Below are 22,159 nucleotides of genomic sequence, written 5' to 3'. Positions count from 1 at the left end.
TCTTGGGATTATACAAACTGCTGCTTCTGTTTCCAGTCCAGATTTCTAGAAATGAAACCCTGCCGCCATCGCCTCCCACGCTCACGAGCGCCGCGCTTGTCTGCGACCGTAGCAGAGCCGCCCTGGCCTCCACAGCTCTTCAGCCCGGTGCCCGGCCCCAGGGGCCCAAGCGGCTGCCACCGCGGCTCTCCGTCCCCCTCCTCCGGAGCACGGGTCCCCTGGCAGGGGGGTGCAGAACGACCCCAGAGCAGGCTCTGCCCGAAGGTGCAGCGGCGAACAGGCCACCGAGACGCTCGAGGCTGCAGTCCAGCCTTCGGAGGACAGGGCTCAGCACGCAGCCCAGCTCCAACCTCTAGGTGCGGCTGCCGGACAGTGTATACAGAGCCATCAAGAAAGCAAGCAGAAAGCAAATGGCCCAGAAATTAATTTAAAGATACGTCTAATAACTATGTCAACCATAATAAAAATGTTTACTTTCTTGACTTTAACATATGTTTGGAAGAAAAAAATTTAAAGACCATATTTGGTATATTCAAATAAAACACAAGCATACGTTTATTTTTTTCTAATCTTTGTGAGATACTGGGTATTTTATTTTATTATTATTATTTTTTGAGGTACAAGGGCACTCTACCACTAAGCTATATCCCCAGTCATTTTTATTTTATTTTTAGACAGGGTCTTGCTAACTTACTCAGGCTGGCCTTAAACTTGTGATCCACCTGCCTCAGCCTTCCAATTTGCTGGGATTACAGGAGTACATTACTATTCACAGCAAGCACATGTTTAGGGGGAAGCCCCTCTAACCTGGGTGTCAGGGGGAGCTATTCTATGCCACTAAGGAAAAAAAACCTTTCCAAAATTACACTGTGAAACACTTGAAAATTTAAACAGAACTATTTCCTAAAGACAATCTCAAGAACTACTCAAGAACTATCAAGAACTACTATTTTATTCAAAATTAAAGGACCAATTTATAAAAATATTTCTTTTCAAAATAGTTATGCACATATCAACCTTTTCATGTCATTTATCAAATTTTGATTCTTGACAACATCATTTTTAAGATCACACTTATATGATTACTGAACATTTATTTTAATTCTATCCTGCTCTGTAATGCATATACATACACAAATAAATATACTGGCATCCATTTGAATTTAGAGTATTTCACAATCTTGTTTTTTATTAGAAGTTAAATTTTAGGGTGCATGTAATTATCCTCAATGTAGATCTATACTCTCCAGTATAGCCATAAGGAGTAAATTTAAATTTATTAAGAAAAAATCCTCAGTCACATTTCAAGGGTGCAACAATGATATGGCTGGCTAACGGCTACTCTATCAAACGGCACAGATTCAGAACTTTACATCACTGTATGAAGTTCCAATTCATGGTACTACAACAGATGATAAAATCAAGGTCCTGGAAGGTTAAGTAACTTTCCCAACAGGCATTAAATTCTCCAAGCAGGATTCAAACTGTTCAACATTCTCCTTGGTGACATGTGTCAAATTTGCCTTACGCCACAAGGTTAGCTTAACCTAATATGTTGAAGGGCAAAATTTGTATTTATCATTCTCATATCATATCATAACAGGTTGGTTTAGTACATAAAAATGATAAAAACCGGTAAAAGAAGCCAGGCATGGTGGTACATGCCTGCAATTCCAGCTATTTGGGAGGTTGAGGAGGGAAAATCATTTGAATCCACAAGTTCCTGGGCAACTTAAAAAAAAAAAAAACCCACCTCAAAAACAACAAAGAAAAGTGAAGGGCCCCATCCATGTTTCAAATATTTAAAACAATTTCTGTTGCCATTAAGATTTTTGTTCTCTAAATTCATAACAGATTTGGCTTATAACATTGTTTTCAGCCAGCTCTCAACTACTTGTTATAAAAGCCCTCTGTTCTACCAATACTTCTGAAAAGGAAGGAGTGAGACCTGAACAAAATACTCCAGATACATTAACAATAGTACCTCTGAATAATAGCTATGTGACCTAAACTGAGTACTATTATTTACTTTTTATAGCCACGTAATACTGGCTCATAATGTGAAAGTCATCATTAAAATCCCAGGTGTTTTTCATATAAAATGCTATCAATCCACATATTCTCCATTCTTAAATAAATATTCTTCACTGATTATTTAAAATACTATATTCCCTTTCCTATCCCCAGCTTTTCATTCTTAGCTATTTTCTTACTCTATAACTATATACGTGTGTATATAGTTATAGAGTAAGAAAATATATATATATTAGTTAAAACAACATATTATGCTTATTCTAACTTTGTTTGTACCAAGAATTGAACCCAGGGGTGCTTAACTACTGAGCTGCGGCTCATTTTATTTTTTATTTTGAGACAGAGTTTAAGTTCTTAGGGCCTAACTAAGTTGCTGAGGCTGGCTTTGAACTTGCCATCCTCCTGCCTCAGCTTCCTGAGCTGCTGGAATTACAGGCACATGCTACCGTACCCATTTCTACGTGTTTGTTTTTTTTTTTAATTAATGCTTTTTTCCTCTCAATTTGTTTAAAATTTGTGATTGTTAATAAGGTTCACTTTTTAAAATTCCCATTGTATAGTATTCTGTTATATAAATATACCAAAATTTTTGTGTCTATTCTCTTCCATTACTTACAGACATTTCCAATGATTTACAAACATACTCTGAAAGGAACTTGCAACAGAACATAAATTAATTTTGTCACTACTCAGTTTGAACTGTATTTTTTTAAAAATATTTTTATTTATTTATTTTTTTAGCTGTAGTTGAACACAGCATCCTTATTTTTTTTTTATTTATGTGAATGTGGTGCTGAGGATCAAACCCAGAAACTCCCATGTTCGAGGCAAGCGCTCTACCGCTGAGCCACAACCCCAGCTAAACTGTATTTTTTTTTTTTTTTTTTTAAATTATATTCTGGCATGAGGTCCTAATCTCTCCCTGGTCCTGTACTTTGTGTTGTCTGGAGCAAAAGATCAAAAAATTTTCTAAGGCATATATCTGTAGGTGGAATTACTGAGTTGTAGTAAAAGTACCGCACACACTAAGTTGCTGAGGCTCTCAACCACTTGTTATAAAAGCCCTCTGTTCTATCAATACTTCTGAAAAGGAAGGAGTGTCCACTAAATAGATGAATTTACATTTGTTTATTTGTTCACTATTTGAGGTTCCTTTTTTCTGAATCATTAACAATTTTTATAATTTTTCTACTTTGATTTATCTTTTTCTTATAGATGTTTAGAAAGCTATTATTCTACAATATAATATACATGTTTTTGATAAAACTTGCTTTCTACAAAATCATACACTAGAAGTAACAGAGATTATGTGGAAAAAAAAAACAAATTAAGGGTAGATCACTCAATACAACTTTGCAACCAGAACAAAGACATTCATATCTAATAAATAAAACACAATTGTAAATATAGAATGTTTTAAAAACAACGGTGAAGTTGGCATCAGTCAAAGAGGATTAAGGAAGGATGTGATGAGTTACAAAGACAAAACTGTGAATAAGTACTGCTAAATCCCATAGGCTAACTTGAACTAAGAATAAGAACATGGGGAGATGGGTATTCTTTTATGGCTTGTTGTGTTAGCATATGTTTTTATTTGCTGTTATTCAATGCAGCAAAATTTTCTGTGCTAGGAAATATCATATATAACCCAATAAAAGATGTCATTATATTATTATCGCCCTTCCACTAAAACAAGTGCAATGAGTTAACCACATTACAAAAAGTGACAAGAGTATTATTTCACATTTAAAACCTCTGTTGTTGTGTTGAAAGTCACACTCCTAGATCAGTTTGTGTTTGCACAGTATCATGTCGCAAGTAAGTTTTTGATTTCAACATAATCAAATTTATCAATCTTAAGTTTTGTGCCCCCACCCCACTCCAGGAATAGTATTATCTTAGGAAAAATAATTTTTTACCAAGAAGTCAAAAACATTTTCCCATATTCTTTCCCCAAGACTTCAGATTTTGATTTTCACAGTCTGGAATTGACTTGTATTTCAAACATAAAACAGGAATTCAACTGTTCATATTAATAAATAATCAATCAAAGCACCATCTAATGAACAGTTTATTCTTTCTCTATGACACTGTAATATTATCTCTGGCAAATCGATTTTTTCATTTATTCAACAAACTTTATATAGCATCTATCAGTGCCAGCACTTCCCAAAATTGAACTCATTTAAACCCTTGTAACTATATTAAGTTGATATTATTGTCCTCATCTTACAAATTCAGAGAGAAAAACTGAATAATGTGACTAAGAACACACAGGGAATTAGTGGAGGAGTGAGAGTCCTGACTTCAGAATTGATGTTCTTAACTCTCATGCTACGCTCTTTGTCCATACAGGCATATGAGTATTTATGAACTCTGTTTTGTCCCAATAGTTTACCTGCATCATTTCCATACTATCTTAATATAGTCTTGCAATAAATGTGTATAGGACAAATCCTCTAACATGGTATTTTTCATGAGTATCTTCACTGTTCCTGCCCTTGGCTCTTGATTACACTAAAAAAAAACAAAACTAGGTGAGGTTTGATTGGACTAGTATTAACTATATAGAGGTTTAGGATAAAATAACATCTTTCTGACACTGAGTTTTCCTATACATGATATGATATGATGGATACCCTCTATCTTTCTATAAAGTTTTAAATTTTTGTCTAAAGCAAAGTGTTGCATCTTTTGTAGAATTTATTCTGAATATATACCTCATAGCCCTTGTAGTTTCTGGTGCTTTAATGTTATTATTTAAAGGAAAGTTACATTTTGTTTTTTTTTATTGGGATATGAATACAACCAATTTCCACGTTGATTTCCTATCTGGGAACCCTGATGAACTCAGTGATTTTAATAATTTATCTAATATGTATTCTTAGCTTTGTTTTAAAATCATTAATACATAAGCACAAAACTTTATAAAAGCGTTCTCACATTTATTGAGTTGGGGGTCTTTCTCCTTCATTGATGTAGTCAATGACATATATAAATTTTCTAATCTTATGTTTTCATTAGTAGCATAAATCCCATTGGTCATGAAGCATTATTTTAGATATGTATTATTACTTTTTTGGTACTGGTGATTCAACTCAGGGGCACTCAACCACACTTCATGTGTGCTTGAAAAGAAAATGCATTCTCTAATTGTGAAATACAGATACACTCATTAGTTTAAACTTGGTAAACTGCAGTTCTCAATTCTTCTAGATTTTGACTTTCTTTTTTGTGTACCCACTTGATGATAACTGTGTTGAAATTTCCTATTATTTTGGTATATTTGTCTATTTCTTCTGATAGCTTTTAAATATTTTGAGGGTATGTTTTTAAAAAATAAAAGTTTTACATATTTTGTATCATTATTTAGTGACTATTTCTAGTAATGCTTTCTGATATAAAGTTATCTTTGTGTGACATTAGTTTAGCTTTGTTTTATTTATTATTTGCCTGGATATAGTTTTCTATCCTTATCCTCTCATATTCATCTATATCCTTATGTTTAAGTGTTTTGTTAATCAATAATATGTCTCAACCTTTCAAACTATATTTTCAGCTGGTGAGCTTGTTCTTTATAGATTTGTTTTAATTGTTGATATAGTTTTACCTCCTTATTTTGCATTATTTACACTGTTTTCTTTACACTTTCCCTAGCTGCACTTTAAGTAAAAATGCTACCTTACTTTGAACCCTACAGTTTTAAATTGTTTTTATAGTCACCTCAAATAGTTGTAATTTGTTTGTTTGTTTAACCTAAAATACAGTTCTGAAAGCAAAACGACTGTGTAAAAAACCAGACAGGCTGTGAAGTTAAGCAAATGTCAAATCCAGCTAGGATTTTATCTCTACCATTTAGTAGCAATGCAACCCTGAAAATATTCCCTGATACCTTAGTTTATTTTCTCTATTGTAAAGTGAGATTGTTACAAGGCTTACACAAGATACCTATTTAAGAAGCTATGGACAATAACTGGGTCATGGTAAATGCTTACAAAAAAGAATAGCCTTTTGAATACAAAAGATGTGGAGTTCAAGTCTTAGATAGCAAGAGAAAAAAGGCCCTTACATTTTAAAAAAGTTGAGGGGAGGGGTTTCAATGATGAAAACAACCTTTCTGACCTAATCACAATGTTTGAAACTATGATAGCCATCTTTTGCTCCAATATCAACTTGGTTAGTAGAAAAATAAACTTACCTTTTATGATATATGCATAGGCAAGGCAGTCGTGCTATAGTATCTCCCTGCTGCAATTCTTCAAGACATATTGCACATTCCCCAGCATCTTTACTCAGTACATCCTCTGTAGGGTAAAAAGGAATTCAGGACAATAAAATTAGTTAGCAAGTTGAAAAAAGATTTATGTGAATGCTAGTTTACATACAGTAGTGATCTCAGCATACTTGAAGTATCTTTTATCAGAATTACACAAAACTCAGCATCCATATTAAGAATACTACTCATGAATAAGTGAACCATGTTTATCTCCATTGACATCACTATCCCATGTTTCCATTTTATTTATGCATTACTATAAGCAAGAATAGTACAGAATCTTAAAACTTGCAAAGGATTTTGCTCTAAAATCAATTAAGTCAGTTGTCTGGAATCCATTTTCATTCTCCTACTAAGCACTATTAGTTTGGTTTCCAAGAACAGTTCAGAAAAGCTTAGAGTGTAACATGATTGAAAAGACATGAAAATAAAATACAATTCTTAAAATACAAAAGGAAATCACCCTGAATATGAGATTTTTACAAAGCTGCTTGGCGGGAGGGGACTGGGGCAGACAGAAGGAAAACAATAGAAACACTAAAAAAATTTAGTAGAGGCCTATAATTCCAAATAATATGGTATAACCCTACCACTTCAATTTTTTTTTTCTTTAACCACAAAGATCAAAGGTTTTATGAAAGAGACTTTTGGAAATTTGAAGATTTTAGACATTATATGCAGCAGTTCTTCATAACTATTTTCCATGACAATGCCAAGCCAACTCCAGACAGCAGTTACTGGCTTCCAGAGGGCTCTGCAGGTATTTTAAAGTCCATAGCATACTCAAAATTATTAAAAGGTACACTCCTTATTATGAAGCAAAAGTTCTTTAAAAAATGATTCTCAACTCATATTTTATAATGAAACTTTAAATTACATTTAATGTTAAATTTTATTTTTAAAAGGATCCTGCCTTAAATAGAGCTAGTCAGATATCTTTTGTGACTCTTAAATGCAGAATAACTAAAACATGCTATTACTGAAGAGTATAAAGAAACAAAATGTTCAGAACATGTGGCTACCCTTTAATGATTCATTTTGGGAAAGCATATTCGGAGAAAACACAACTCTATTTGGTCCACAGAATGGAAAGTACCAGCTAGACAGTGGGGGAAGATGGGCAGCCCATAGGACAACTTCTACAGAATAAGGAAAGGAAAAGCCTGGGTGAGAAGAGTTAGCTGAACCTAGGGAATATCTGGAGTGATTTTAGCTAATAACCAGGGAGCTCAGAAGCTACTATGTTATAGAGACTTAAGCAGGAAAAGATTTCTAGATAAGCAAAGCTGGATAAATTGAAAATGAGGTTTATTTTCACTTCCCTTAAGTTTTCTTTCTACATTCTTGACCTTGGAAGTCTCACCCACTAGTCCCACCCCATCCAAATTTAAAGCCTTTTCTCAATTGCCATTTTTCTCTTAGTATCCTGAATATCTGTCAATGAAAAATTCAGACAGGGAGCCAGTCTAGTGTGAAGCACCCAACTAGGATGGCATCAGTGAAAAGAAGAAAAACAGGAAGAAACACTAATAAATTTTAGTAGTAGTCTCTAATTCCAAATAATATGGTATATCCCAATCACTTCAATTTTTTTTAACCACAAAGATCATCAACATTATAATGAAGAATTATGTGAATATAAGTTCTATAATGAGCTTAAAAATATCAATCAGAACATTTTATCTTACATAAGACATCAATAATTATAAGACATATCATTAGTTTTATAAATGGAGTAAGAAAAAAAATGCCTTCATTAAAAAATAAAACAACACTAATTTTTATTTATTTATTTATTTTTTAGTTTTAGGTGGACAAAATATCTTTATTTTATTTTTATGTGGTGCTGAGAATTGAACTCAGTGCCTCACGCATGCTAGGTGAGCACGCTATCACTTGAGCCAAATCCCCAGCCCCACAACACTAATTTTAAGAAGCATCTCATTTTAAGAGATAAAGAAGTGTAACAAAGAAGTGCTATCTTATAACTGATAGAATAGGGCATTACATTTTCTACCTTTAGGAAAATATTAACAATTCACCATAAATTAAGAAAGTGAGATTAGCTTTTAAAAATAAACAGTACTGCAACATTTTTGCCATAAGCCCAAAGCAACATTCCCAATGAAAATAAATAGAAATCTAAAACATACAGACTCTGAATAAAAAGGAAAATAATTTATCTTACAACATTTTTATGTTGACATATGACCAGTTCTAATTCCTTTATTGCAATAGATTTTTAAAGTCAATTTTTAAGATCAGAATAATTTTGGTATTTAATTAAAATATTTTACATGTAATTAAAAAACATGTTATTAATTTTAATATTACGAATTTTATTCTACTTATAAGAAAATTTGTACAAAGACATTTTCAATCTGTACATAATTAATGAAAATTTACATATATATATATATATATATATATATATATATATATATACATACACACAAAATGTACTATATAATGCCATTTTAAAATTGACGGGGGAAAGGACTATCCCTCAGATGCTTTGCAGGAACTAATTTGAAAGAATCTTTATTGAATTCAGAATACTGTATTAAAGTAAGCTAATTTAATCATAAGCTCCCTTAAGCCTTAGTAATAAAAAATAATCAGAATTATAGAAAATACAAATTTGTATTGAGAAAGGTACATGTATATATAAATGAAGCAGCCCAATATCTACTATCACAGCTTCTAGTAACATTATCTCTGCTCAGAGAATTAGACATTTTCATATTGCAGCCACTGATTGCTCAAGTGTGTTATGATAAGCAACTCTAAGACAACTCACTGTTACTATAAAACTTCATCACTGATGCCTCAAACAGCAAATACTTAATTTTCAAAATTTAAAGTCTTATTTCCAATGGAATCAGTCTGTGCATACTTAAAAACATTTTCAGTTTTGAAAATTCACTGTGCAATGTAATTAACTTCTGCCTTCCTAGGGGTCTACTATAGTATTCCCCTCACTCACTGCTTATGACATTGACCTTTCATTCAAAGTTTAGAGGTTTTGTCTTCACAAGGGGACTAGGTTTCACAACCTGAAAAAAGTTATAAGTAATATGATATTCACAGTTAAGTAGGGTCTGGAAATACCACTAAATCCAGGAAATGGAAATATCTTCAAAATAGTTTGGAAAAGATTATTAAAAATCTTTAGACAATCAATTAAAAACATTCAGGATATGTACCCAGAGGTATTTAGCAGTCAACACTTTAGGTCAGCTACTAACTAGCCAAAATTTATATAGAGAAAGGAACATCAACAGATTTAACTACCAGAGTTGGCTAGTCTGGGTTCCCCAGAAGTACTAATCGGTGCAGTCAGGTGAGATTGCAGATAGGAAACTAAACTTGTGTTGCTTTTTCAAAATGTCATTCTTTCATCACCTATCTAAGCGTCTGGAACAGGAAAAAAAAATCAGTGCATTGCTTTTCAGTCTCATTACTTCTTTTACTAACTATGCATCAATTTAGACATACAGATAGAGTAAAAGTTTAAAGACTAAGAGGGTAATGATTTTTTATTAGAAGTTTGGCACCAGAATCGCTTAGGGAATAAAAAAAATTATATATGCGAGACCCTAAAGATTCTGCAATATATGCCTACCAGAGACAAGAATGCTATTAAAGAAATAGTATGCTGAAGCAGAAAGAGCATTAAAGCTGTGAACTTAATATGAATTTCCATCCTGTTAGGTATGTAACCTCAAAAAATGTTAGTCAACTTCTGAAATGTCATTTAACTCTTCTCTTTAGTATTACTATATTATAGAAATATACATTTTAAATAATCAATATGAAACTTTTTAAGTTACAAGAGACACGATGTAATAATTTTCTTATTAGAAAATACTCTACGGACCTCCCCAAGAACAAAGTCAATTATCTCCCTATTTGTTTTTCTCCCCATCCTGATGGTCCCTTTGTTTCAAACTTAGTTTCATCCAATAATCCCACACTGACCAAGAACTTCTATCAAGTATATCTGACCTAGCCATTTCTAAACACCTGTTATGACTGCCAGGCTGGGAACAACTCCATGCAAACAATACCACTGAACTGATTTATAAAAGTAGTTTAATTCCATACTTACAGCACTTACAAATATTCACTCTCTTATGCAGTTTTAAACATACTTATCTTAGATTAATTCTATAAAGTAACTATCGTTACCTCCATTTTACATATAAGAAACCTGAGGCTCAAAGAAGTTAAATAACTTTCCAGAAATTACTAAATTACTAAGTTATGGGACCAGGATTCAAATTTGGTGCACCTAAGTTTTTAGCCTTTTGCCTACTTCATGAATTTTGCTGCAAGAAATAACTTCACTTTAAAGTTGCATAGATACTGATGCGAATGTACAGTTTTAGACAATCTTAAGTTTGCAATACTCAAGCTGGAAGTCACTACATATTTATAGGAAGACTTTTCAAAACTTTTCATGTTTTATTTTCTGGACTTATTAAACTGTTAAACTACTATTAGAATATGAGTTTACACTTAACTATCAACACAGTTTAAAATGGCCCTGTCCAATAGAACACTCTGAAATAAAGGTCGCTCTTCTGTCTAAATGGTAACTTTTAGCTACATATGTTCTGAAAATTGTTCTTGAAATGTGGCCAGTACAACTAAAAAAAGGAATTTTCAATTTTATTTAATTTTGGCAAAACGTGAAATCTATATGGTAGATAATGAATGTACACTTATAAATTACAGACTTCTGTAAATTCATATTTTACTTATATAGCCTCCAGCTCTTATATTTACATTGTCCAAAGAAATTACTTAAAATTCAAAGCAGCCAAATACGCAAAATTAAAATATTTAGCAGGTTCAAGCACATACTCAGATAGTCATTGCAGATCAAGACAACATGAAAAAAGCAGACAGCCAAATTAAAAAAAAAAGAAGAAATGAACAAATAAAACTGAATTTGTTAGAGGCAGCCAAGAAAACTTCATGCGAGAACTTCATAATAATCACAACTTTATTTTCAGATCAAGCATCCAAACAGGTATATGATCTTTTCAGCAAAATACAATGTCAAGCACTATTATGGATCAGGCATTTTACCTGAAGACTTATTTTTTGTTCTTGAACCCTCAATGATAGCAGTAGAAAACAAAAGCAGCTGAAATGTGAAATAATCCCTAGAAAAATCAAGAATTAAAAAAATTCACAACATTAGTAGGAAGCAATTACTCAAAGAATGAAAAGTTTGGATCTACAAAGTTTATTAATAAATACTTTCAGATATTAAGTTATCTTTAACTGGTTTAAAAGAAGTTAATACTAATATTCTATACTTCAGATCTATCTATCAGATAGATCTTCAGATCTATCTATCTATCTATTTCTATGCTCAAATATCATAATGGGGTTTTAAAATGACATTTCACAAAGGGAAGCTACCATTTTCACTGTAAGTTAAATATATCAATAAAATTATGGGACTAACCTTTATCAATTTGCCTAAAACTGAAATGTTCCCCATCAGGGTCAGCTTTTATCCCTTTTAGAACCTTATTATTTTAGCTTAAATAGGAATTACTGAATTCTCTGCCTAAAAGCCACTGACAAGTATTACACTGGTGGAAATATAAAAAAGTTTAAATAAGAATTGATTATTAAACATATAGCTACCCTTCAATCTGTACTGTTAGAAACAATGGAGGAATAAGATTAATTCTTCAAAAGGAGATAGAATTTGCAACTCTTGATGAGTTTAAAAAAAACAAAACTGTACTCTGGAATATTTTGGAAATTGACTTGGCACCTTCTCCAAGAAAATGCATCAAAAAAAATAAATAAATAAAAGGAACTCAAACCAAAATGCTAAAAGGTAAAATATATGGAAGGTATTCTAACTCCATACTCAGGAGACTTAGCCTTCTTGTGCCTTACTTTCTTCTTAACTTGAAGTTAAAACCAAACTCAGAATGAATATTACATAAAAGTACATTTATAACAAGCTACAAGTAATCATACAAATCACCTAAGAAATCATTAGATTATCAAATTATCACCCAACTTCCAATCAAACTAAAATAATTTTCCTATGCTCTTTGCTGTTGGAAATAAACAAAAAAGCCCAAACTCAATAATCACACTGATTTGGCAAATTCTAAAACAGTGATTTTTCCAAATGAGTTGTCCACATGAAAAAATAGTTTTTTGTAATTGCTGTACACATACTAAAATGGAATAACAAGACTTTGAAATAAGATTCTGGGTTCATTTGTCTTGAATCACTAGAGAGAAAAACATTAGTCCTGGGAAAAAATAAAAAGCTAGTATATATCTGATTTTCAAGCTTACTACTATATACTATTTAAATTAGATAAATGTATTGATAATGTATATAGATTCTTAGTGGCATTGGAAAAGAAGTCAAGGAATTAGAATTTCTAATATGATAATAGCAAAAAACCAAAACAAATAAATGAAAAGAAAAAAAAAACACCCTGCATGTATACCTTAGTCCTTGTTAGGCTCAAATTCCAATTCTTGCAATTTACTTAAGAATATAATGGGGAAAACAAATACATCTTCGGGTAAGGTACTACTAAGAATTAAATAATACTTGTCAAATGTCTATAGAGCAGGTATAATCTGAATACTAGGTTTGTGATTACTGGAGGGTGGGGGTTGGCAGGGACTTCCCTGAGTTTGTTTTCTGCAACTAGAGTGGTAACAATACAAGAAACCTGCTTGACCTGTCTTAGAACTGCTGTGAAGATCTAATGATCATTTAAATTAAGGCAGTCTCATGGAAAAAGAACAGGCTTGAACTTGGAACAAATCACAAACCTCTTGGAGCCTCATTTTCTTCAAATAAACTGTAAGTCATAAAACCTACTTCTCACATGGTCTTTAATATTGATGATTAAAAATAACAGTTAATAAATGTGAAAATACATAAGAGGCACTAACTAAACATTAGCTAAATATAAACAAATTGATACTACAGCAATATTGAAATAATCTGAAAATTTTCAACTCAAATTAGTATTACCACGTGTAACAAGTTCATATGACGAAATTTTTAAGTATACTGATGTACTGACTCCTTTAACCCAGAAGATTCATATCAGCCAACCAAGCAAAAAGCACTGAATATATGCTGTTTGCCAAGAAATGCTTATATGCTTATTAGTACATGAGTGAAGTTTTAAAAATATGTATGCATAAGAAAAATATTTTAAAAATCCATTCCTGATATAAGCAAAGTGCGAAATATAAATATCTGAAAAAAAAGACGCTAAAAAAAAGCAGCTCTGACATTAATAGTTATATACCATTAACGATGAGAGCTCGTTCTTGATCCTTTTTTACCCTGCTACTAAAATAACTGTACTGATTGCTGGATCCTGAAAAATTTAAATCCAGATTTAGATACAGGTTCCAGATTTCTCTGGTAATGAATCCAAATAAAAATCAAGGAAGAACAGTGTTATTTCCCCTCATCTAGGAAGTGGGTGAAACAATACTGATTTGGAAAGAAGTTTATTTTTCTTAATAGCATTGGTCAAAGTTTTCTAATCCTTAAATTGTCAGCAGTCAGCAATACCTGAGCCTATCTATTAGAAAATGGAAAGAAGCCAAGGATGTAGCTTAGGAAACAAACAAACATAAAAATCCCTAGAAGTTCGGATTTAATTTGAAGAAAGGGAAAGTGACTTGATCAATCTGGAAAAGGCTGGGGAAGAAGAGAGTAAGGAAAAAAAAAAAGTACCAAATCTACTAGTGATAGTATAAATGGTTACGTGCTGAATGACAGAACACTTTATATACACTGTCCAGGATTAAGAAATAAACATATTTGCCATGAATATTGAAAAATACAAGAAAGCAACTGTCTGAGCAAAGGCAAAGCTATAAGAGCTCAAATGTGAGGATAAAACTTAAAGCAGAAGAGAAAAATATTACAAAAATGAAGATGAAACTAAAAGAAGAACAAAGAGGAGGAGATATTTCTGAAACCACAGTTAGGGATGCAGGGGGACAGAAATTTTTAAAATGAGCTGGTATTAGAGTTAAGAATTAGGAGAAAAAAAATTTTAATATTTTTTTTTAGTTGTAGGTGAACACAATATTTTATTTTTATGTGGTGCTGAGGATCAAACAGAGTGCCTCATGCATGGTAGAAGAGTGCTCTACCACTGAGCCAGAACCCTAGCCCAAAGAAAAAAAATTTAAGACAAGAAAAGGAGACCAAATGATGCCTATCTATTGTCAAAAACATTGAAAAACAAGAAAAACATATGAAAATATTATAGAAAAGCAGATCTAGATCTACATTTTAAGGGCTAACCGAATCCATAAAAATGCTAAAAAAAAAAAATCAACATTATTAAAAATACATCCTAATAGATGCTTACCAGTCAAAAATATGTTTCCTTTCCCAGCACCAAAAAAAAAGGGATCCATGGTGGCAAATGATTATGTCAATTTTTCAAAGAAGAGAGAATAAGGTTGGTCTCAGATTTCTGTATAATACTATTCTAAATTTACGAGCCTGTAAAAATACTTATTCATATTCTCAAGTTAAAAAGTATAAACCAAAAATTTTACATCCAAATTTGTATGCAAAAACCAAAAAAAAAAAAATAGTAGATAAGTAGTCTCTGTTAAACACCAAAGAAGTCTATGGAACTATACCCATGAGCCTACCTCAGAAGATTCATATAAGCATGGGCTAACGAAGAGACGCCCAGAAAAATTAAAGTGAAAGGACTGGCAATGAGAACTGAATACCACAAAAGTGGGAACTATCATTAAATAATGTCTTAAAGTATCTACCCACCAACATTATTAGAAGGTGAGGGTTGTTAGGGTAGGAGGAAATTTTAAGTTTAACTATACCACCTTATTTTTAATAACTAGGGGGTCAAAAGCACCATTTGAAACTGATAAAGCAAACCCAACATACAGTGAGTAGTGTTTTTTTGTTTGGTTTTTTGTTTTTTTGGTTTTTTTGTTTGTTTGTTTGTTTGTTTGCTTTTTGGTGGTTTTGGGATTGAATCCTGTGTTACTCTACCAACTGAGCTGCATTCTCAACCCTTTCTATTTTGATACAGGGTTTGTTAAATTGCCCATGCTGGCCTTAAACTTGTGATCCCGCTACTTCAGCTACCTCAGAAGCCACACCATGTGCTTGGCAGAGTACAATGTATATTTAACAATACAAAGTAAATTCTGAGATAATGTAATAACTAAAATTAGGACAGGGCTGAGGGTGTGTAGCTCAGTGGTAGAAAGCTTGCTTAGTATCCCATGTTCTAAGCCCTAGGTTCTAGGCTGTTGGCTTAATCTGTGGCACCATAAAGATAAATAAATTGAAATAAAATATGGACAGAGTGTGGAAAAAAATAAGAAATATACTAATCTCATCACTGTTCACACAACAAAATTAATAGTATCTGTGTTGCCAGGTCCAGTGGCCCACTCCTGTAATCCCAGCTACTTGAGAGGCTAAGGCAGGAGGATTGCAAATTCCAGGCCAGCCTGGGTAAATTAGGGAAACTCTGTGTCAAAACAAAAAATAAACACCTGGGAATGTAACCCAGTGGTAGATTCCCCTGAGTGCAATTTCTCCTACTGTCAAAAAAAAAAAAAAAAAAAAAAAAAACTACCACCACCAACAAAACGCCACAAACATAAAACAAAACAGAACAAAAGAATGTTGAAGAATGAAGATTAAGGGTATTTCATAAAGTTGTGATCACAAAAGTAATCACTAAAAAACAATATATAATTATTCCTAATTAAAAGAAACAGAACAAAGAAAAACTATCCACTTAGTGAAAAACAGTTAAAAAACCACAAAACTGAAAAGAATTAAAACTGGTTAACCATATCAAGAAATATAAATGGGTCAACCAACAGAGTAAGAGAAAAATAAAGATTAGACATAATTCCAAACAAAACTCAGAAAAACTATGCATAAGAAAACCAGAAGAAATCAATTATTAGTAGATAATAAAAACCACAAATATGCAAATTAAGAACAAGCTGAGGAAATACTCACATTTTGATAGAAAGTAAACAATCCAGAAGAGACTACTTTGCTCAACTGCATGAAGTAATGAAGTAGATGATTTTTTGAAAAATATTAAAAAACAGATTAAAGACAAATCTTTCAAAGAGATTAATTTCCATAGAAAATAAAAATGAATGATCCTTCAAAAAAGCCTGAGGCCTAGCTACTTCCATAGGGAATTATACTAAACCTTTAAAAGCATTTAATTTAAATGCTACTTAAATGCCTGTAGAACACAAAAGTCTCCTAAGTTATTTTTTTCTGAAGCAAGCATAATTTTGATGGGCGTGGGGGGAGAAAGCCAAATGAAGAATAGAATCTGGGTATTAGGATGCCACATAAAAACTAACTTGGCAAGAACACAGTGATACTAGAACAAAACTAAATCAGACTAATCAATGCAAGAGAAAAAGCCAAGAATAGATTTAAATACCTATAAGAATGTGATGCACAATAAGCAATCATAAACACAAACATACATGCATCCCTGACTAAGCAAGGCTATCAGGAATACATCCCATAGACATATTCACATAAACTCAAAAAAAAAAAAAAAAACCACAAAGAGTAATTTAAAAGGCTATCTACAACAAACTGGTTAGTAATATTTTGGTGTATCCACCTATGAAATAAGGTAATTTTAAGGAAAAATATTTGTAAAAGTTTAAAGACTAAGAGAGTCATGATTTTTTATTAGAAGTTGACACCAGAATCGCTTAGGGAGTAAAAAAAAAAAAAAAAAATTATGTCTGATGAAAAAACCCTCAAGGTTTAAAGTTATGTACCAGCATGGTATTACTCTGTAAAATGTGTGCTAGTAGTATTGGTTACCTTTGAAAAAAGGGAAGTGAGGTACCAAGGTGAGAGAGAGATTTTTTTCACTGCATATCCTTTTTATCTCTGTTTTGGTACAATACAAAAAGAAAGTTAAAATTAATTTTAAAAAATGAAAGAGAAAAGCGAAGATATCAGGCAAAAGCAAATAAAAGAAATCACGGCTGGAAAACAATTTTCCATGGGTCTCGCTCATCTTTCTGTGCATCTGTACTATCTTTTCCAGGATGTTTGTATGACAAATAGCCCTGGAAGGGAAAGCTACTATCACATAGGGCAGACATGCCTATGTCTCAAAAGACAAAAGTACCCAAAGTTGAGGGTTTCTCATTTGTAATGCAACTCTCTTAAGTGTGCAGATGTCACCTGGTCCTCTTCACATTGCCATGTGGAAATTAAAGCTTCAGAAACTGACACCAAAAAAGGCTAACATTCTTGCTGTTGTTAATGCAATGAGTAATGAAGTTCTTTGATTTTCAGTGGGAGTCTTATATCTTCTGCCAGGAGCCATGCAACTAACTAACTTGTTAGTTTACAAGCTAGGGTAAACAGATCCTTTAGTTTCTATTAAACTTGAGTCAAAATAACATTAGAGGCCTGCAGGTGTACAGCTCAGTGGTAGAGCACTTGTCTACACAGGAAGTGTAGACTGTAAAACAACTACCACTACCACTACCATTACTAAGATTACTACTATTAAATAAAGAAGCATACAGGACTAAAAACCTGTACAGGGTATAGAAGATAGAACAAAAGAGTTTCTATCCAAAAAGGATTAAGCCAAATATTGGTGCAAAGGGCATAGCTATGAAATACATAAAGCCAGAGAAAATTGTTGCAAGGCAAATAACACCAAATAATCACAATGGCGACACTTTGACAAATCTTTTCCTAAGTTTATCAGAATATGTGAACCAAAGGTCCACATTCTGTGACCTTGCTTATCTGTAAGTAAGGTAATTATTATAGGTATTTAAATCTATTTTTTATTTTATTTTAAAAATATAAGCAAGGATATAAAATATTCCAATAATACAACCAAACACAATTTATGCAATAGAAAACTATTTTTTCTATCTATAGGAAACTTATATGCATCTCTTTTTTGGGGGGAGGGGATAACAAAGGATTGAACTCAGGGGGCACTTGATCACTGAGCCATATCCCCAGCCCTATTTTGTATTTTAATTTGAGCCAAGGTCTCACTAAGTTGCTTAGTGACTTGCCATTGCTGAGGCTGGCTTTAAACTTGTGATCCTCCTGCCTCAGCCTCCTGAGCCCCTGGGATTACAGGCATGCGCCATTGCCCCCAGCAAATTATATGCTTTCTCTTATACTCACAATTTTCAGAAATCAGTGATTTACTTGGCCACAAAGACAACAATGACTTTCAAAAACACAGAGAGGTACAGGCAGCTTTCTCTAGTATCAAAATCAAAAACACGCCCCAGTATATATCTTCCTCCCCACCAAAATTTATCTTTGAAATTATAAAGCTTTTTTTTCTCTTTCACACGCCCCAGTATATATCTTCCTCCCCACCAAAATTTATCTTTGAAATTATAAAGCTTTTTTTTCTCTTTCACCCTAAATCAAAAGGAGATTAAAGGGGCTGGGGATGTGGCTCAAGCGGTAGCGCACACGCCTGGCATGCGTGCAGCCCGGGTTCGATCCTCAGCACCACATACAAACAAAGATGTTGTGTCCGCCGAAAACTAAAAAATAAATGTTAAAAAATTCTCTCTCTCTTTAAAAAAAAAAAAGGAGATTAAAAATTAAAAGGATAAATTATCTAAAAATATAAGATGAATTAAAACGACAAGAAAAATATTTTATTGTTAAAATACTTTTATTAAATTTGAAAAGACTAAAAAGAAATAAATGAAACTGCTTTAGTTAGGCCTTAGTACTAATAAACTTTAGCATTATTTACAAGCTTTAAAGTATCTTCTTTGAAAATACCAGTTAAATATTCTAGCTAGCCTAACATACAAAAATATAAAAATAGAAAGATACTTCAGAATGAAAAAAGTGATATAACCAAAGATATTTAAGAAATTAAAATGTTATGTGTAATGCTATAGCAACTAATTAGAAAATTTGGAAAAGGATTATTTTTGAGTGAAATATGAATTTCCAAAATTGACTCAGGAAATAATAGAACATGACTATATTAACGAAAGACTGTGAAAGGTCTACCTTTAAATGGGCGAAGGTTTTGTAGTTACTATTATTATCTGATAAGACCAGAACTTCTTGAGTTATTCAAATTAATTCAGAACAAAGATGGAAGGTTTTCAAATTCATTTATTTGCATAACCTTTATCTACGCAATACTTTGGTAGCAATAATTAAAAAGAATAATACCCCATGCTTGAAGAGTTGAAATCCACTAATACTAGAAATCAATACAATTCAACTAGAACTTTAGAAAAATCTGTCAACATAACATTAATTTTTTAAAAAGCAATTAATAAAATGAAGGTATGTTTTATTTTGAAGAGAATAAAATTATATACATAATAAAAATAACTCATCAAAATTCAAAGTAAGTATCCATTAAAGAGAGTTAATGACTAAACAAGAACAGGATCGGCATGCCAGATGGCAACTTATTATTCAACATTTTTTGTAGGCTTCAAACTAATGCAGTTATGGTGAAGAAACAAAACTATTAATTGTACATACAGGGTAAAAGATAATTTAGGGACTGGATGTAGCTTAGTACTTAGAGGTAGAATGCTTGCTTAGGATGCATGAGACCCTGGGTTTAGTTACCAATAGCACCAAAAAAAAAAGAATTATTTTTATCCCCAGGACTGAGGATTGAACCTCTACCACTGAAACAGGATTTCCTTAAGTTGCAGAAGCTAGCCTTGAACTTGTGATCTTCCTACCTCAGCCTTCCATGTAGCTAGGATTACAGGAAAGCACTACTGTGCTGCCTCTAGTTCTAAACACTTGAGAACACTATCTTCATTTGTAGATGACAGTTATACATCCAGAAAATCCAAGGGCTCACCTTAAACCAATAGCTTTTCTTTATAACAGCAAAATCAATTTGAAGTTCAAATGGTAAAAACAACTGACATTCTCAATAGTAAACAATGGAAATAAACAAGTTTAACAATAAAGATATAGGATGGATCTCTATGAATCCAAACAAAGAGAGACACAAAACATGTTCTTTAATAGAAGACAAAACATCTAAAAATAGTCAAAAGCAAAAAGCAAGATACAGTGTAGTGTATAGCTTTCTTAATGATTTAATAAGGGGTAAAATGCAGTTTCCAGTTTGGCCTTAATGAATAATAAAATACACTTTATTTTTACTTATGTGTACTCTCTATATAATGTAATTAACAAAATATATAAAATTAATGCTTTAATGCAAATTTTCACTATAAGAACTCCACAATCTAAAATGTAAGGAAATACATTTTCCCTCAAAAATCTAAGAGAAAATTATCTCTGTTGCTGAGCTTAACAACAGCAACTCTCATTCTCTTATTCATCTACTTTTGTGATATGAATTATGTGGTTCAAATTATATATATGCCACACAGTGTTTTAGTGTGTCCTGGGAGCACTCAAAATCACAGAATACACATGGTATACTGTAAAATTTGGAGAGAAAATTATTTTATAACAAAGGAGAATGCTGCAATTGAAATTTTTTTCTAAAGAAATGTATGATTTGCCTCTTAGAACTAAGTCTCCAGGTAAAGCTTTTGCTTTTCTGTCTCTATCCATCCATTCATCCATCCATTGTTTATCAGTATAGACTAGATATATTTATTTTATGCATTGGGTTATCATCCAATACAATGCTATATTAATTCTATTACTCAAACTGTTTTCAGCTTTTGACCACTGGGAGCTTTTCTGAAGTGCTGCAGGTTCATCTTGATTTTCCTTATCTGTGTGCTCCTTAACAAAGAAAAAAAAAGAAAAAGAAAAAAGAAAAGAAAATTTGGAAGTATATTTTAGTAATAGTTACATCAGGATTCCCTTAAAATGAGAGATGTCAATACCATATGTTAGCTGAAATAAGAATTGCGAACAAAGAAAGAAAAGCCTTTTAACTTTAAGGATAATTAGGTCCTCAAACTTAGGTTTTATTTTTCCTGATTTCTTCTAAAACTCAAGCAAGTTTTCTGGAATGCTGGATTAAAAAAAAAAAAAAATCAACCCTATGAAGTGATAAAAAGGAAAGGAGAACCAGCCCCCTTAAAAGGCAAGGTTATATAGAGATCTATGAAATGAGACAAATTAAGAATCATTAAATAAAGATGTCATTCCTTCTCAAATGTTATTATGAAATCAGAAGTGGAATCTGAAATCTACTTCATGCCTTCGAGATCCATCAGAACTTACTTCTTTCTCACTAAACTATTTTTGTTTTAATTTCTCTTCAATGCTTTCTCTTTTTATAGTGAACCATAAAGAATGAATCCAGAAAATATTTATCTATGTACAGTCAAATTTTTACAGCATTTTTATTTCTTTTTTTTTTAATCTTTTTTTTAAATTTCTTATTGTTGGTTGTTCAAAACATTACATAGTTCTTGATATATCATATTTCACACTTTGATTCAAGTGGGTTATGAACTCCCATTTTTACCCCATATACAGATTGCAGAATCACATCAGTTACACATCCATTGATTTACATATTACCATACTAGTGTCTGTTGTATTCTGCTGCCTTTCCTATCCTCTACTATCCCCCCTCCCCTCCCCTCCCCTCTTCTCTCTCTACCCCCTCTACTGTCATTCATTTCTCTCCCTTGTATTATTATTCCCTTTCCCCTCACTTCCTCTTGTATCTACTTTTGTATAACCCTGAGGGTCTCCTTCCATTTCCATGCAATTTCCCTTCTCTCTCCCTTTCCCTCCCACCTCTCATCCCTGTTTAATGTTAATCTTCTTCTCATGCTCTTCGTCCC

At 32.4% G+C, this 22,159-nt stretch overlaps 1 protein-coding gene across 1 annotated transcript in view; it reads right to left on the bottom strand.

Annotated features, from left to right (window-relative positions):
- Positions 1 to 22,159, bottom strand: part of Znrf2 (zinc and ring finger 2) — a 92,551-nt gene that overhangs the window by 4,205 nt on the left and 66,187 nt on the right. The window contains exon 4 of the mRNA XM_048786305.1: positions 6,233 to 6,338. Within this exon, the coding sequence (XP_048642262.1) occupies positions 6,233 to 6,338 (106 nt within the window). The remainder of the gene's footprint in view (positions 1 to 6,232; positions 6,339 to 22,159) is intronic.

Source organism: Marmota marmota, unplaced genomic scaffold, assembly GCF_001458135.2.
Source record: "Marmota marmota marmota unplaced genomic scaffold, marMar, whole genome shotgun sequence".
NCBI lineage: Eukaryota > Metazoa > Chordata > Mammalia > Rodentia > Sciuridae > Marmota > Marmota marmota.
The sequence above is the reverse complement of the archived record's forward strand: the minus strand, read 5'-3'. Positions and strand labels throughout refer to the sequence as shown.